This window comes from Vespa velutina, chromosome 6 (genome assembly GCF_912470025.1).
Source record: "Vespa velutina chromosome 6, iVesVel2.1, whole genome shotgun sequence".
Classification (NCBI taxonomy): Eukaryota; Metazoa; Arthropoda; class Insecta; order Hymenoptera; family Vespidae; genus Vespa; species Vespa velutina.
The window spans coordinates 9,486,672-9,505,850 of record NC_062193.1 but is presented as its reverse complement, the minus strand read 5'-3'; the positions used below and the strand labels follow the sequence as shown (position 1 = coordinate 9,505,850).

At 46.2% G+C, this 19,179-nt stretch overlaps 1 protein-coding gene across 4 annotated transcripts in view; it reads right to left on the bottom strand.

Annotated features, from left to right (window-relative positions):
- Positions 1-18,265, bottom strand: part of LOC124950087 (agrin-like) — a 240,663-nt gene extending 222,398 nt beyond the window's left edge. For 3 of the 4 annotated variants that reach the window (XM_047496277.1, XM_047496279.1, XM_047496280.1), the window contains exon 1: positions 16,782-18,265. In XM_047496277.1, coding sequence (XP_047352233.1) covers positions 16,782-17,205 — 424 coding nt within the window. In that variant the 5' untranslated portion in view covers positions 17,206-18,265. The remainder of the gene's footprint in view (positions 1-16,781) is intronic. The other variant, XM_047496268.1, reaches the window with a different exon arrangement.
- Positions 18,266-19,179: the final 914 nt, after the last annotated feature.

Sequence of the window (19,179 nt, the reverse complement as noted above, 5' to 3'; positions counted from 1 at the left end):
AATCTTTTTTTGCAGCCCGCAAAAGCATACGCAGATATGTTTCCTTTTTTCATCCGCTCATTCACATCTTTACCCCGGTAGCTTCATTTAATTGCAAAGTTCCATTTATAAGAGGCTATCCGCACGTAATGCCATTCAAGCGACTTCGCTCGATCCACCGTCGGTAGAATATTAAGCGATTACGTTTTACGGAATCCGTAATAGCCGCCATTAGTAGTAGGAAATACAGTTGCGAGAGCGCTACGAGGTGGGGTATTTGATCGAACGACGCAAGAAACCTTTTCTCTATTGAGGATACCATTTGGATTACTTTGGCTGTCAAACGTATTTGTGTATGAGACGAGCATTAAAACGCACCAAACGTCTAATGACACCGTTATCGGCGATAACTTCCTACAATCATGGCCAATGTGATTCAACGTGTTTTACGCGCGTCAGGCTATGGGATTAGAGTGAATCCGGTTTAAATTAATTTCGACGATCCATCGTATGATAAATGCTTTTGCCGAGTTTCTTCTCTAAGTGCACTTTTAAGAATCTATTAAAGGCGCGCGTTCTCGCGCGAGATATTAACTGTGTCCTCGAGATATTCCTTTTCTAAATGCTTCTTCTTCCTCCTCCTCCTCCGTCTTTTCTGGAGAAAGAGAGAAACGAAGGGAGAAAAGAACGAGTGGCTTGCTTTGACAATTTCGAAAGGAGTCAAATTCTCGGTCATCGTATCGTCGGCGAAACCACCCGACGGAATGTGGATCGATCGCGCGCGATAACGGCGTTATAAAACGACCGATGAGAATTTTTACGATCGATTTTCGTCGGTGCATTCGAGGAAATCGTGCCACGACGACGACGACTCTTTCGTCGAATCAAGAAATCTTTACCTTTAGCGAGAGTAAAAATCGAGCTCCCCGAAAAAGTGGATTTAACGCTGTAAAACGGCGAAGATATGACAATCGAATTCCAACGTTATAAAAATCTAGAAAATAATGACGAAGCTAAGAGAACTTTGCGTGAAATCGCAAAGAAAGCAAAGTGATCGATCTGAGCAAAAAGATCGAGCCACGTTTCTATTAGCACTCGAACGTCATTGTGTTGGGCACGGAGGTAATAAAAAAAGGTCGAGTCGACCGAGATGCCGAAGCAGCGAGATAAGCGGGTAATTAATTAGCGAACTTGCCATATTAGCGTGGCTTTCGAAAGACGGCCGATTGGCGCGACGTACCAAGACCTCTCTCTCTCTCTCTCTCTCTCTCTCTCTCTCTCTGTTACGTGCGTACACGTAAAAAGCTACGAAGAGAGAGAAAGAGAGTATTGCCGACGTTAAAAGCAACACGATTTCTAAGTTGACGAGCGACGACGGTAGTAGCAAACGTCGAAGAAGTAACGAGTATAATAATACTCGTGACGTGGTATAGAGGAAGTCTTTGGAGATTGGTCTTTGGTGGGAAAGAAAAAGAAAATAAATAAAAAAGACGAAATTGAGTCGAGTGGTCGAAACGACGTTGCTCGTACAGGTTTCGTTATCGTCTTTGACGGAAACGAAGAACGACTCGTCCTCCCTCTCCTTACGAATCGTCGCAAAAGTCCAACGTCAGATAAAGTCCATCGGATAATTAGCGAACGCTCGTTTTACAATATTTTTCTCGTACTTGCCAATGCTCTCAATCGTCTAATTACCGATAGCACGAGAGAAGACGGACAATCGCGAGAAAAGTGAAACTAGTTGTCCCTAGTATGGTATAATAACGATATCGAAAAGCCCGTCGGCGCTTTCCAAACGCGACCTAGTGCCAAAGCGTACGGGACGATACATACGTCCCGACTAGTAGAGATATTTAAATATTAATACAGAGAGTAAAAGAGAACGAGCGCGAAAAAGTTCGAATTTGATCAACAACCGGATACGTTTTTCTCGCGACAATCTCGACGTTGTATATAAGAACTCGTCGTAATGGTGCCTGTCTTGGCGCCAATGATTTTTTTCAAAACGTTTCTAACGCGGTTATACCGCGTGCTTTTTTTTTTCTTCTCGCCTCGCCTTTCCCACGTTCCCATAGAGTTCTCGTAAGAACTCGGCTTTACGGTCGAGTCGCGTGTCGCACGATTATACGATTCGATCGAAAGTTAGGTACGCCGTACGATCCGATAAGGTAACTAGGGGTTCCTGCCTGAGTTACGAGAGGAACGACCGCTCGCTCGTAATTCATTACAAGCTTCTCCGGTTACACGGGGTATAAGTATGTTGACCTTTACCGCATCGACCACCCGTGATAATGGTACCCATATTTGCTTTTACGCCTACATCGTACGTAGCGCGAGGGAAACGCGAACGACCGTTAGATAATTATTGTGCCGCACGGTGATTAATATCGACGATGTGTGTGCTTCTCCCGCATGATGGTTCTAATGTCGAGTGCGTCGACAGGATGCCACCGATGACGTGACCGAATCGCAAGCCTTTGATTTTCGATACTGTTGCGTGTTACGTCCTCTTTCTTCCTTACCGAAGAAAGTAATGGAGAAGCAGGGTGCGTTTCTCGGTGCGTTTCAAAGTCGTTTGAATCTTCGAACGAGATGCAAGAGAAGAGGTTATGTAGATGAGATAAGTTAACTACAGGCCCGAGACACGACATGAATAATACCGGTCATTGACCCGTAATTGTGTTGCGCTTTCTGGTCGAGCAAGATCATTGGAATCTTACCTCCCGCATTCCAGATTCCGGCATAATCGGTGCGAGAAAAGAAAAGCGAGTCTGTTGGAAGGGCAACGTTGGAATTAATTATTAAAATAGAGACCGTTTCAAAGCGGTAATACCGGCGCACCTTCGTAATATCGTTGACAAGGATTTTACGTGGAGGGCCGTTAATCTGTTTGCGCGCGAGAGCCCCATCGGAGAGAACGAAGGGGTGGGATGGATTTCGCGGGTGATTTACGGCTAATTAAGGTTAACAAGCCGTTTAGTCTATTATTAAGCTCGCGTTTAAAAGCCCGAAATCTCCGGGAGCATAAATTACCCCCTTTACGAAGAAGGGTTGCCAGAGCGAAAGACGGAAGGAAGAGAAGAGAAGAAGAGAGAGGAGGGAAAGTTTGAGAGACAAGGAAAGTACTCGCACGAGCGTTATACCCCCCTCTGAGAGCCCTTAACCGACCGACATATTTCCAAATTAAACTCTAGTTGGTACGGGTCAACGAGAACCATTCACGCTGTGATTTTAAATGGCGAATCTACGGGCATCTGTTTGTTTCGAGATTTGTTACGGCCTCCCCCGACGACGATCGTCCGATGCTTCGAAAGCTGCCACTTTCGACTCTCTCTCTCTCTCTCTCTCTCTCTCTCTCACTCTGCCTATTTGCCTCTTTACCACTTTATCTCTCCATCTTCGTTCGTGCGAACGCGTCGAAGTCGATCGATCCCAAAGGGCCCGTTCGACGCGTTCGAAAGGTCGAAGGTCTCAACTTAATGACAGTCGTAACAAATGGCCGGTAATGTCATAATCGAAGGATGCTTCTCGCGACGAGCGTACCGGTAATTTCGTCGCGCGATACCTGCCAAAGGACCATGAGACGAGGGCTCGTTTAGTTATTACCAACGAACAAAGAGAACCACTACGAAAAGACTATTATCTACAATGACGCCTCCTCGGACGATTTATTATCGAAAAGCACGCGCGCGCGCGCGCGCGCGAACCTTTCTACGAGATAGGCATTTCTCGAGAACGGCTTCATTTTTACGATTAATTACGTTCGACGACATACAAGGATTGACAATTTGACGACTACCATAATTTATCCGCGCCTTGTTCTCCCTCGGCACTAAACTTATTCCACGAATCGTGCGTACGAAGCTAGCGCGATTCTTCTGCGTTCACGTCTTCCCACGATCCGAGGCGAACGATTTCTTAATTATCCAGGAAATCGGCCGACCTGACAAGTAGATACGACTAGGAGGTTCGTGCCGAAAACGCGTGTACGTTAACCGAGGGAAAGCGCACGGATTATAGCCGCGAGAAATGAAGCCGGCGAGCGTAGGCGAGCAAACATAAAATCATCTCTCGCAGGTAATTTATACTCATCGACGTAGAAAGTAAAAAAGAAAAAGGAAAGAGAGTGAGTACGTGCGAGTACTTGAAAAAAATTGCAGCCTATTTACGGACACGTATCGAGTCGCTTTACGATTTCTTCGGATATCATTACCATTGTACCGTTACTTTATCGGTCGCCAAGGTATTATCCTTTGCCATTGAGTGCAACTCAAACTTAACGAGTTACGCGAGCTCGATCGTAATTTACGAAAAACGCGCCCGGCGATAAGGACGTATCAATTTTCTCTAATAGCCAAATAGTCTCGTGTACGACATCGAAGAAATATCATTGGTTAAGCGAACGAACGGAATATCGAGAGAACAATGCTGGCGCCATCGTTCGTTCGCGATAAAGCTCTTAGAAATTGTCGAAAGAGATCGTCGAAAGAACGACCGAGGTAACTCAGCTACGGTTAGCGAGCTCGCGATTCGTAAAGAAGAGGAGCATGAAAATGTAATAGAGAAAGTTCACAGATATAATGTGTGTAAGAACAGTAGCGTAAAGCGAGATAGGGAGGGAACGTCGTAGTTTGCGATAAAAGTTACGTATATAACCATTACCTATTTGTGGTTCTACTAATGGGACCTTCAAATTTAGTATGTTTCTCACGTATCGAACGTACGAGCACCGATCCGACGACACGTTAGATTCTTGCAAAATAATACCTATTTGGTATAAATCGCTAGCGAATTCACGATAATATAGATAATATTGGAAGAAATGAAGAGAGAACGCGATTACTACTGTATAAAGTATGATCGTATATAACGCGTATAGGTACATACGCGTATAGGTACTCTTAAAGGAGAAGGATCTATTCGATGGGTATCGATGGTTATCCGCTTCGCATAGTGCTTGTCTCGTGCCGCTCGAGTGCCATTAGTATGATCTATAACTTTGCTCCCTCGGCTACCGATCCTCGAGATGTTATCTTACCTCCAACTTCCACAGCCTTTGCCTCCGCCTTCTCCCATCCTCCAACAACGTTTCCTTCTAACTCGAGACGAGAGAAACGTTGTTTCGAATGGTCACGGGTACGGTTCGGGCCCTTACTTACATATAGATTGCTTCCCATTTCTTATACCCGAAATATTGCCAATCGTAAGAGGCTCGCTCATCGAGGTGCGTCCGTGTGCGCGTGCGCGCGCGTCCTCGCTTACGACGCCGCGGCGGCGCGCAAAATTGCATTTGCATACGGGGCAGATTGTCCCGTTCCACGTGTAAAAGACCTCGCTCGTCCTTGCGTTCCGACGAGCGTCGAGAACGAGAAGGCGTCGTTGGTGCACGAACGTAGAAAGGAATCTCTCTCTCTCTCTCTCGAGAGAGAGAGAGAGAAGATAGATGTAAAAGGGTAAATCGAAAGATATTCTCGATCTTTATCAAGATGTTAATGTCCTCGGAAAAGATAAAAAGAGAGAGGGTGAATTCGAAAATTCATTAACGATTCTGTCTCGTGATTTTTGATATTCTCTGTCTCTCTCTCTCTCTCTCTCTCCCTCCCTCGATACAGCTCCATCGAGAAAAACTATCGATACTAGAGATAAATCTATCCCTCGAAACATTACGCGTGAAATTTTACCACTCGAAATATTCTTGACGACGACGCAAAGCAACTTTAACGTCGATTCCTTCGAAACAAATGGTCGTTCGGCGATATCGCCTTGAAATCTGACGAGGGTTTCGCGGAATTCGTCTTACGCCGTTGTCCAACACGAAACGATGATTATTCAAACGTTCCACGTTGAACCTCGTACCCGTCCCTTTATCGTTCTTATCTCTTCGTATTGGTATTCGAGCGGCAAACGCGCAAGATCCGCGCCCTATTAGGACTCTCCGAACGATAAGGTTAAAAGCGATCCTGTTTCCCCTTAAGGATCTTCCGAAATATATCTTTGCCGTTTTTATAGCAACCGTATGGCGTTGATATGCGTTCGCTCTCTCTCTCTCTCTCTCTCTCTCTCTCTCCCCTCCTCTTTTCAGGCTAAATCCTCGTCTCTTTTCACGCACCGTTAAAATACACGCACACGTTTTTATGACGGGTTCTTTCGAACGAGATAAAATCGTTCGTAATACGTCATTTTCTTTGCTATTAATTACGAGCATCGTATAAAGATGAAATATAAATGAATTGACGAAACGTCGGAGCCGGTAGTAGACAGGAAGGAAAAAAGGGAGAAGAGTAAAAGGCAAAGGAAAAAAAAATCACGGAGGATCGTAATTCACTAAGAGAGCAAGTGCTTTCCTTTTGATCTCTTCGTGAGAAGGAAGACGCAACCGTAGAGAAGCAGCCGCGATGGTTTTCGACGATACCACCGGCCACCATGGATGTCAGATCGATCGATAATTTCCTAACCGACTATTTGTAATCTGTATATTCACCTGTCGATCCGTCAGTTTGTCGGCCAATCGAGATATCGTGCGTTCCACTTCTCGCCTATGTATTACCAACGGGCACACTGTATAAAGTAACGATATACGCGCGCGCGCGCGCGCGCTTATACTACACTGCAACGAACATGATCCAAGCTCAATGACAGCCAGACTGACAGTAATACTAATACCAATACCAAACATCTACTCGACCTGTCGTCTCCGACGTAACTGAGAGAGAAACTCGAAACTTCGATGACAAAGTTATCGGAGGGTTCGAGTTAGTTACGAGCGACACGCTCCGATTATTTGAACGGACTATTAAACAAACGTATATATCTATCCAGATAGGATATATCACGATGGTCTAACAAAATAGCAAAATAGATCTTTTGTGTCGGATATATCTTCTTGGAAGGCCTGCGTCCGAAGGCCTTTCCTTATTGATTTATATGATTACGTCTATAAACTTGGGCCGATATCAGGAAGACGAAATGCAAAGCGGCAAACGTCCAAGTTCGTGGCACGGTAAGCGCCGATAAAATCGTTCGATTTACGTCTCGACGAAATAGACGGACCACCGGGCCGCGATATATCGATACCTAATCGCAGGTTGTACAGCTCCGTCGACTTGGTCTCAAAGAGAGAGCGAGAGAGAGAGAGAGAGAGAGAGAGAGAGCTAATACAGAATTCATGGTAAATTCACGTAATAACCCGTGACATTCCAGGGATCCCAAAAACGACCCGCCCACGCTAGCCCTCTACCGAGAGGAGACCCTCCCTGTCGAGAAAAAACATGGGACGACCGTCCAACCCCAACCATTAGATACGACGATAGAGGCCAATCGAATTTCATTATACTCTCCGAGCACACCGTGTAATTTTCTTCATCAAAATAGAGTCGGACTTTGAGCCTAATCCTAAATATTTACTTTCAGGATTAAAAAGAAAATAAACGCGCTGTTATAAAAAAAAGAAAAAATTTGTATACGAATTCTATTTTTCTTCTTTCCTTGTTTTCTTTCTTTTCTCTTTTTTTTCTCTTTTTCGTTCCTTCTTCGATCGTACTTGGCTTAAGAAAGCAAAGGGCTCGCGAAACGAACCCAATCCAAGATCTGTCCTCGCCCATTTTTACGGTCGTCGCTTTACACCCTACTCCTTACAATCGTCTTATTTTTCTTTTCTCTATTCATCCTCTCTCGTCTTGGTCTTCCTCTCTCACACGCATGCACGTACAAACGCGCGCACACAAACTCTTTCCCTATCTACCCACTACTGACTCAACGTCTCCTCGCGCCTCCCTTATTCCTCTGTCGGGTATAATAATTAATGACCGTTCCTACGAAGAAGGCGCCGCCACCCAAGGGTCGATCCTCGTGCCAACCGCAAAAAATAATTATGAATTCGAAAACGTCCAGTTATTAATGCGCCAAACCGAGGTGCCAGAATGGAGAAAACGAAGCGAGTAAAGGAGCCACGTTCTAAACGTTAAGATAAAGTTGGCGCTAATCGAGTATCGTTTCGTGAAGACAGACAAATCCGTGAAATCGTATCTGCGAGTCCTTGTAAAGAGAATTGAAAGAGAGACGTAAGACGAGAGGCAATTAGCGAGTGGAAGGATCGAGAAGCCATCGATGAACATAGCATCGTGGCTGAAGGGCTTCGGGACTCGAAAATCGATTCGCCAAACAAATGACTTAGTTATTCCCTTCCAATCTCTATCTCTCTACGTCCGTCTTCTCTTCGCCGTTTTAATGGCTCTCTCTCTCTCTCTCCCTCTCCCTCTCCCTCTCTCCCCTCCTCGTCCTCTGACAGCACTCGAAAATGCTACGAGTGGACACGAGAAAGATACAAACAGACGGGTCGAGATGAAAGAACAAAGGAGGCTCGTGGCAAAAAAGGACACGAGAATCGCGGTACGATCGAAGTAGAAAGGAGGAGTTAAAGAGGGGTGAAAGGAAATGTAGTCGGGACATAAATGAGAGGCGTGGTGGGGTGTGGTCAAGTTTCTTAGAGGGTTGCTTTCTCTTTGGATTTATATTTCATAAATTACGTGGGACTTTAGCGGACAGCGCCGAGTCCGGAACGAAAATTCGTACGAGGCAAGCGGCTTTCGAGAGCCCAGACTCTTTTTAAGTGTCCCCTTGCTCTTACGTATATATATATATATATATATATATATATATATATATATATATAAAGAGAGAGAGAGAGAGTACCGCTGCTCTCCGTGCTAAACGATAAACAAAATTCCTCGTAAGTACTCGCCTTTTGAGAGAGTAGTTCGTTCGTAAGGCAAAAGTCAATTTCGAGTCACGATAAGAGTATACGCTCGCGTATTTAGAAAGATGCCAGGAGGTGAGAACGCACTCGACGACTAACGGCACGGTATTCGAAGTGTGCGCGCGCGTTACTACGATCTCAAAGAACTTGTCTCATCCGTAAACCCAAGAGCGCGTTCGCATACCTTGCCGACGAGTTTTCGATTCCAGCGAAACGTTTAGCCTCGCGCGATACGAAACGTTAAAAGGGACCCAACGATTAGAGCTTATCTCGCGATATGGTCGAAGCCATATCCCCTTTTATCGTTTCTCGCGCCATCGAAAGTGGACCGACTGATCCTGCCGGTTGTGAATTCGATTAACTTGTATCTACATATACATTTTTTATAGACGCGTTTCCTTTGAGATTCGAAACCAATCATGACCAATTATCGTTTCGAACACGACTTTCGTTCGAATCTGTAACGTTTTTTGCCGATCACTTATGAATACGAAGAAACGTCTCGATAACGTCGAGATCGATTGTCAGATTCTTAGAGCGTTTAGAGATCGCTTAAGATTAAGAAGGAAGATACGAGGGAGAGAGAGAGAGAGAGAGAGAGAGAGGAATGTTAATTTTCTCGAGAAAACAGAAACTGGTTCTTGTAACAACGACGGCGCCGAAAAGAGAGAGTCCGACGCATCTACGACATTCCACCCACCATCGTTGGGATCTCTCGAGAAGCAGCAACGGCGGGGCAACAGGAAGAGGAGGAGAACCGCAGCTGTCATGGTATTCCACCCACTGTTTTGTTTTCTAAGAAGAGAAGAAAGACTGAGAGTCGACGATTTGAATATCATTTTTGTGCTTGAAAAAGGACGTAGGTGGTGAAAGAGAAAAGACACAGAGAGATGGTTTTCGGTGATCGATCGACAGGCGGAATGACTGTCGTGAACGCGTTGAAACGGTTCGAATGACGTTCCTTAAAAATTAACGTTCCTTTCTCGTTGTCACGTTCGCTCCGGGACGCGCTCGATTTTACTTTCTCAAAGTTCGACCAAGTCTCCGCGGAAAGTCAGGAAATAATTACACCAAGAAGAAAGTCATGATGACTCTCGAGTGGGTGCTCGAGGAACGAAAAACGGGAGAGGGAACGTTCGTTCAGTTTTCTCCTAGACAAACATTTTCGTCGACAAAGTGTTCCGAGAGAGGGTTCTCAGCAAAGTCACGTCGTGTCCTCGAGAGGAGCGGTTAGCACGGTAAGCAGGTCCGCGTCTTGTCGCAGCTTGATGAATCGCCAATTACCATGCGACCCGTCACTCACGTCCTTTTTCGTCGTTCGTATAACATCAGCGCCGAGTAGCAACAACCTCCGCGACACCAATCAAGCGCGGGACGACCTTTAAAGCTCGTAATATCTCGACATAACTTAGTCGAGGGAAAAAGTAGCAGAGAGCTCCTCGATAGCGTACCGACGACGAATCATTTGAAATTCATATATGCTCTTGGTACGAGACATAAGAGGAATCTCGGATCCTCCTCGAGACGCATAGAAGGCAATAAAAATATTTTCATTCGATTACGCGACATCAAAGTCGAAAAGCGATTTTTCTCGGATCGTTTGATCTACAAACAAGGAGATCTCGATCAACGAGAAACGGCATAGATCGTATGCCGTAAGTAAGAAGAAAGGGGTCAAGTACCTCTACGGGATAACCGATTCGAGCCGATCCGCGACGAGGTGCAATTTGAGGATTTGCGAGCGAGAGAATTTCGCTCTTAGCTTTTTCCTCTCGGTCGCACGAGCGGCCTCGCTAGAGGCTCGCGCGCTGCTATGGCAAACTCATGCGCGCACGGTACGGGGACTCGTAATTGAAAGCTGTTACGCTTGGTATTTTATGGCTTTGTCCTGGAGGCATGCAAAACTCGATTCTTAGGGTCCACCAATTGTAGGCCCGGGCAAGGGGTTTGAGTTAACGGGGCACGAAAATACGCGACTCCTAATTAAATCCGACTAAATTCATCAAAATCGTCGTTAAAAGCAGCCCACGGCCGAGAAACGTACTTAGTTCCTCGAGCGATGGCCGACCGTAGCGATGGCGTCCTTAACGATCCTTCGATGCGAAAACGAGATTCCGATCTGTCTAATTGACGCGGTACGGTGTCCGCGCGAGCATTCCGATCGAAATCATTCCGTGATCGAAAGCTCGACGATTATTTCGACCGGTGCTCGTCGTTCTTCTACGAGAGAGAGAGAGAGAGAGAGAGAGAGAGAGAGAGATCGCCTCGTCTCGCCAACATCGCTCGATATTGCTAATTTTAACAAGACCGAGTCTGGCCGATATCGATCGTTCCGGTTTTCTCGATAAACTCTCGTCCAAGTTTAATCAATTGACTGAAGAATAAATTTGGATCACACGTTCCTCGTCGCTACTTTCTAATTTCTTCCTCGACTTACTCGTCGTGCCATGAAACTCGTGCGATTAACGCGATTCACGCCCGATACGGAAGAGAGGAGAATAAAGTCACGATCGTAAAGCGGCGTCATTAGAAGATAAGTATCGGGAGAGCTCGGTCGTATATTATACCCGGTAACGGCAACTCCGATCGGGGGAATCCATCCCGATCGGTGGCTCGGTACGAGACTCACGATTTCTCTCTCTCTCTCTCTCTCTCCATCTTTCTCTTCCGAAGCGTGCGGCATAAGCTTATATCCTTGGACGAGACAATAACGTTCGATAATGATGGCAATAATAGTAATAATAGTAATAACGCCTTTTACGAGGATCTTTCAGGGTATCTCTCGGTGGTGGACAAGATAGCAACGCTACTCTCTCTTCCCTCTCTCTCTCTCTCTCTCTCTCTCTCTCTCTCTCTGAAGGCAGTCAGGAGAAATAGAAAAGGAGCAAATAGAAAGGCTCGAAAGGACAGAATCGACGATCGAGGCAGTGTCGGTAGTCGGAGGCGTGCGAGAGAGAGAGAGAGAGAGAGAGAGAAAAAGGTCCTTCGCGTCACGGTGAGACAGCAATATGTAACACGGACCGAGGAATATAAAGGCTCGCTCGAAATAAAACACGAGCCACCGACTCGTTCGTGGGACGAAGAAAACCAAAGAGTGAACGGGAGTAGGTTGGAGGGTCGAGAAGGAGAAGAAAAGGTTGCAAGCGGAGAAATGAAAAGAGAAGAAGGTGGTGGATTGTGGGCCGCGCGAGAGCACGTTGAGAGACTAATTGACGAGGAGGTCGGGAAAAGAAGAGGGATCTGACGAGACGGTACACCCCCGGTAAATATCGTGACACGTGCTCAAATTAATGGCCTGAACGAAGAGGTTTGGAAAAAGAAGAACGAATCGGTATCCAATTTGATGACAGCTCGCGTCGGGATCGGATCAAAACATTGCGTATCCGATTTTAATAACTTTCGTAATAATTTCTAATCGAAAGAAAACTTTTCAAACGAACGAATCCTTCTTTTGCCCCCTTCTCAGAACGTTTTAGTACGTTCAAACTTAATTATCGCTATGGTTTAAGTTAAAGCTCTCTCGTCGTGCCACGTCTTGTCATAGTTCTCGCGATAAATTTGAGTGCTTCTTTTTTCGACGCCTCCGTCGGCCGCGTTCCTTTCAAGTTCCTCACGAGTTAACTTCCGACCGTGAGAAAATTCTTGGTCAATTTTCTTAGGGGAACGCTTTTTAGCGTTACGCTCGAAGGAATGCTGGCTTGCAGTTAGCATCGAAATATCGACAATTTACCGTTTCCATATGCAGGGAATAAATTGAAAACAGATTTTTTAAGACCCTCTTTGTAATTCGACCGGAGAATTTTATAGTCGAAAGTTCCCCCTTTCCAGCTTTTCCCTATGGCCTGTCGAAAGGTTAAAGCGAAGGGTCACCTTGGTACTCGTAGCTCGGCTACCGCCGTTAAAACGTTTAATCGGACGAGAATAAGTTTGAAGCCTATCATAGATTCACCAGTCGAAATCGTCGTCGTTTTATTATCTCCTGGATGGAGAACGAGCAGAAAGAACAATTACGCTCGTCGTCGGCTGACCGAGCTACGAGAGACGCCTGAGAAAATATAACCAAAGAGAAGAGCGACAAAGAGCCGAACTGAATAATTATGAGGCATAATAAAATAACCGGCTTATAAATAATATAGGTTGAAACGTAGCCAGGCGAAAAGGGAGAAGAGAATAGATTATAATGAAATAGAATAGAATACAATAAAAGAGTATTCGTTCGTGAAGCATTCCACGTAGCGAGAGAGAGAGAGAGAGAGAGAGAGGGAGAGAGAGGGAGAGAGAGGGAGACACGGGAATGGTATAATTTACATTTATTTTGTATCCACGCAAGTTAAGGTTGAATGGGAAAACAAAAGGAAAATCGCTCTGACCCGGCTATTCTCTTTCTGAAATTCCGATGGAAAAGCGAGAGGATTCGTTGACAACCTTTTCGTTTCGCCAAGACAAAGCAACGCGCACGTATTAAGTTACATCTTCGGCAAGACGAGCGAGCGAGCGCCAATGCGAAAGCGACTAATTTTTCAGCAGCTCGGCTTACAAAGCGTGCATAATGCGCGGCCGGTGCATACACGCGCTCGGTGCAATCAGCCGCCTACCGATGCACGAGCAACACGAGGAAGATGCTGGTAAACCGTGCCGAGCAACAACCCAACGACTAATCCTGAAGGATCAGCCTTCGTACGCGAGCGCTCACCGTCGGGTCCTTTGACAAATGATGTATACATTAATGTATGCACATTGAAAATCACACTTATCAATACCGGCCTTCCTCTCCTTCCATTTCAGGTTCCATTTGAAAATACCGCGAGCGCTTTGTGTTATCCGATCGAGAGCAAAGCTCATCGATTATTTCGCTTTTTAAGTAACCACACTGATAATGTTTACACAAGAATTAATAAAAAATAATCCACTTTATTCGTCACGGTTGTTGCTCGCGACCAATTATTAGATTAACCAGACGCGCTTCGATTTCGATGCGCGTCGTCACGGCCGACTTTGATCTCGGTCGATGCGCTGTCGCGATTCACGCCACGACAAATGACGCGCTCCATTAAGTGACCGCCCGTTATAAATTGCAATTACCAATAGACGTCCTTCTGCTCGGGCCGACCGAAAGGATTCGTGGAGTAGCAGTACGCAGACTCCGCAGCTCCACGATTTTCGATCTCGTAAAGGCCACGGTACCGCTCGCTGAATTTAATCTGCATTCAATTTATCGAGGCTACTGCCGAGTAATTTATGAAGGTGCTCGTCACGCTTGAAAATGTACGATCAAAATATCGGGCCTATTATTTCAAGAAATATATCGCCAAAGCCGATGATTTTCATTACTTCGAATTAAATTTTAATATCACGGCCGATCCTGTTGTCGCACATAATTCGGCCAAGTCAAGTTAAGAAGTTAACTTTTGTCAAGAGAAAAAGAACAAAAGCATTGAACTATATTCGTAAAACGATCCTTGTCCTATGACACGCTTCCGGCTGAGACTCTCTTCACCTACCCATCTACGTTCGAAGGAATCGTCGTTCGATAGTATCGCCATCGCCGCCGTCCGTCTCGCGCGAGACAGTTTGCGCGTAGGCGCAAACATAATTATCGTTTTGAAAACGGCATACGTGTACACGGCGCATTATTCGAAGCGTATCGCAGCAACAATGGTCGCCTTACGATCCCTGATCCATCCTCGATATCTCAACGGACACGACGGCTGGGTTGTCCGACTAGAACATTGTACGTATTCGATCGACTTGCAAATGTTACTGATACTCGAGGCCTACGGGTTCGAGATGAAAGAAAAGCGGATCAAGGTTGAATCGCTTGAAAGAATATAAAAGAGCGTGAGAATTCTGATAGAGTATGACAGAAAGGAGATAAGGGGGAGGGAAATGGAGAAAGAGAGAGAGAGAGAGAGAGAGAATAAGAGGGAAAAGATAAAAATGTAAAAATGTAAAAATGTAAAAATCGGCGAAATCGGGCGCACCTGGGCCGCGTTATGTCGCTTGGGCGTGTCTGGGTTGGCACAGCCTGGCAAAACGCGTGGGCAGGGCCCCGTAGTATTATGCCGATCCCCGGCCGAGAGTCGGTACGTCTCGTCGGCTACGGAGGACTCGAATCGGCTTGAGGATTCGCGAGTCCACGCAGAAATGCCGCCGTGGCCTGGCTGTCGCATTGAAAACGCTCGTCAAACGTGCGACGCGAGGCTATGTAGGTACGCGCGTACGCGTGTACGTGGGCGTGCGAGAAAGAGACAGAGAGAGAGAGAGAGAGAGAGAGAGAGAGAGAGAGAGGAATAAGCATGTGAGTGAGCGTGCAAGAATATGTATGCGCGTTACGTACCAAGTACCACGAAGGTACGGATCGAAGGACCAGGTGTGTCGCAGGTAGTACGTTTCCCAACGATCGATCGATCGATCGATCGTACCGATCTCCGAGGAAAATGGCGAGAGATAATACGCTGATTTCTAAGAGCGATAGGAGCAGGTGCCATGGATAATATCGGTTATCGCGCTTCGCGCTCGATGAGCAACGGATAAATTTCTCGCACGATCGCCTAGAGAGGGAGAGAGAGAGAGAGAGGCATATAAATTGCGCCCGTTTAGGCGTTTGGCGTTTATGATCCGATTTATAGTACGACGTTGGCGCATTTACGGTCGCGCACCGTAACTCCGAATCTACTCCTATGACTAGGTGCGTCTTATTAGGCTATTTGCCGTCGTTGACCAACTTCAACACTTTTCCTTCGATTCGTCCTTTATATCGTCAATTTTCCTACGTGATCGCGTAGTTTTACTAACAACGACAATTTATCAATGACAGAATTTTATCACGACGTAGAAACTCGCGTAGTACGCGAGAAGATCGCGTACGTGAAAATGAATAGCTCGGTGCAGACGCAATATCTTATATATATATATATATATATATACATTCGTCTATGTATCCTGGATATTGCCGTCCAAGCACCCATCGTTAATAATGATTTAATGGAAATTTAATGGAAATCGTTTGCGCAAGAAAGCGTTTTGCCCAGTGATAAGCTACTCCTACGTTGGTCGCGGTTCCGTCGAACTTTCGAAGAAGATACGTACGATAATGATTGGCAAGAAACAAACCGTAAAAAGATAAAACGCTGTATGGAAATCTTTCCGTTCATATCCCCGTTCCTAGGGAGATCTAGAAACGGGAGGATCTAGATTTTCCTCTCTCGTTATCGCCAGGGAATACTTCCGTGTCGCTTTGATTGACGCGCGGTGTCCGTGCTTCGGACTTTAACGTTCGAAACTAATTTGAATTTAGCTCGCGGCGTACCGCGAGGAAAAACTCGCAATTACGCTCGACGGCTTTCGTCAAAGTCGCGCGGATCCCCTTATAACAGCGGCCTTCGCGGAAAGATCGATCGATATGCAAATCGTTCGACGTACGGAAGCGAAAAAGATCCTTTACCTATAGGTTGCGTAAATATAGGCGAAAAACGCAATTATACCTGTCCGTCGTTCGATCGTTCCCTACGTATTGTAAGTTTATCGAGATTAAACGATTATCTTGGCACTTAATATCCCGCGCGTGGAAACGAGCGCGACACCTGAGCCAAGACACCTTTCGCTTGTAAAAAGAATTTCTCTTTGAAAGAAGAAGAAAAGAAGGAAAAAGAAACCGAGCGAGAAAGAAATACCTACGACGACGTATCGCCGAAGGATATAAGAGGTAGATACTACACGTCGCACTTAATCCCGGCTTATTAAATAAATCATTCCCTCTGTTTCTCTGTTACTCGGAGTAACCAACATCTCTTAACTTCTATCTTATAATTTTGCCATTAATTTTTCCTAATCGAGCTGTAAAATAAGAAGACCGTGGGTCCGTCCGCGTGATCCCAAGGAGCACGCTCCACTCTAGAGGAGCCCGTAAAGAGAGCCTCGTCCGGCGTAGCCGTTGAATCGTCGTTAAAGAATGAAAATGGCCTTTTATATGACATCAAAGAACGTAGAATCGTGCGAGATCAATTATTAATAGAAATAGAAATGTTATCAACAATAGAAAAGTTACCTCTTACGGCGGCGTTGAGTCTGTCCAAATTTGCGAGCGTCAACGGCACCGGTCCAAAGTGCATCACAATTTTGTCGGACCTTCCTGACTCGCCGAGTCCCTGCTCGTGTCTCGCCATGAATATACCGGTGTAACTTCGTCTTATGTAGAGACTACACGTGTCGTTCAGCGCTAGCTCTAGCGTGCCGTTCAAAGCGCCCTTGATCGCTCTCTTCACGCGAACGTGCAATTGTCCCTTTCTCAGTTCCTTCATCTTCCCGGTAAATATATACTCGGCCTGATGAACTTTCTTCAGGAAGACCGTGTCGTTTCTGATAGCCGCGGTTAGATTTGCCCGACATTCGAGCAGCTCTTTGGTCGAGAGACCTTCCAGAACGATCAGGCTGCTCAAAAGCAAAAGGAGACTGACTTTTAAACGGTTCATTTTCGTACTATGCTTTTTTCAGAGATTCGAACGAACGTCACGAATGAATCATCGTCACGTCTATACCAAGAAGCGACGGGAACTTTCTCTCGGTCACTCCTATTCGAAGATATTGAAGAAAAGAAAAGGGGTTGGGGGTGGGGTGGGATGGGGGGAGGGGGGAAGGGAAGAAAGAAAAAAGAAAAGAACGTATATAATCTCGATCGCGCTCTCGTTCCGTTTCGATTTTCACGAGGAGCCGCAGGAGAGAGCGAGAGGAGAGATTCCTCTAAATGGAAACGAAACCGTTCACGCTAGTCGTGCGATCTTGAGCAACAGGTTGGCGCCGTGTGTCGACCCACGCTCGCCGATTTCCAATCCGCGTACCTCGTTTCCTGCTCTTTCTCCCGAGAGTGGCAAGTGCCACTAAACGCGATTCGATTGGCAAATCGACGGAAAACTATCCTTGGGTTCTTCTACTTGCGCGACTTGTCCCATCCGTCTGCGATTACGCGACGACGCCGAAGGATGCCGGTGAATGCTAACGTCGGAAACGTTACAGGACACGTGCGATCCTTCGACTCGAGCTTATCCCTTCTTTATCAGCTCGTTAAGAAAACGACACGAGATTACAAAGCACTCAGCATTTATGACGAAGCACCAACCAATTACACGATTCCACTATTCTTATCCAATCTCTATCGTGCACACTCGCTCGCGAAAACTCGACGCACGCGATTCCGTTAAGTAACAATACCATATACGCACTGTCACGAATGCTCCAACGAATTAACGTTCGACAATTCTATTCGAAATAAACAAAATTAAAATTCGAAAAAGTTTGATAAAATCGATCGTAAAATCGACGATGAAAAATCGATGGCACTCCGCTCTCGATATACTAAGGAGAAGAAGCGGTAGAGTGAGGAGAGCACAGTGGTGAGGTGTGGTGGTTGGTCGCGTGGAGGCACGCGCTGGACTGAGGAGGGCTAAGTGTGGATGCTGCAACTACAACGTGTAGGCGTAAGTCGCCTTAGACCAAGGGACTAAGAGGGAGAGAGAAAGAGAGCGAGAGAGAGAGAGAGAGCGCGAGCGACGAGCGAGAGAATGTATGCGTGTGTCTTGTGTACGTAGCCGTGCGCGAGTAGCGTATTCGAGCGTTACGAGCCGAGATGAAGTGTGCGCGCGCTCGTGTGTGTGTCTCTCTCTCTCTCTCTCTCTCTCTCTCTCTCTCTCTATGTGTGCGTGCGTGCGTGTATAAGAGAAAGAGAGCGCCGATGAAGGCGGGCCAATATGCGAAGGAGCAAGAGAGACGGAATGCTTCCTCGTAAGGCGGTTCGTTATACGTCCCGTGTATCTCTCTCTCTCTCTCTCCCGGATCGTGCAGAGGCGCGCGCGCGCGCCTGCTCCTGCGACATGCTGCGTGTAGGTGCCGTTGGCACACTTACGCACAGCTTCTGTGCGTTCACTCATTCGTTCGACTGACGTAAATCGTACGTACGCGTACGGGACGCTCGCCAAATAATTCCCCTTCGTAGAAATCCAAGTACTATCGGATCTTGGAAAGCGTAAGAGCAATCGAGATAAGAAGTAATAGTTTCTTTCGAAAATAACGAATCCTCTTTAGCAATTCCACGTACATTCGCACACATTTTCCATCTATGATAATAAATAAAGATATAAATCTATACTCGTCGCATCGTCTCACTTACGATCAACTCCAGGATACATGGGAAACGATAAAGCATATCGGTCCGTCGACATTTCATCGGTTCTCGTAAGATCGCGTGCACGCGTCGATGGTAGAGCGCCCACACATACGCACCCACACCTCTGACGACTCTGGGGTGACACATCGTGCGAACCCACGAGATAAGGCGATCTAATCGATATCAGCTTAACGAGCGACGATCTCTCGCTCTCTCTGGCGTAATTGATGGCGATCGATAATATCATAGCGAATCGACCCCCCTCTGGAGAGAGCCGCTCTTCTCT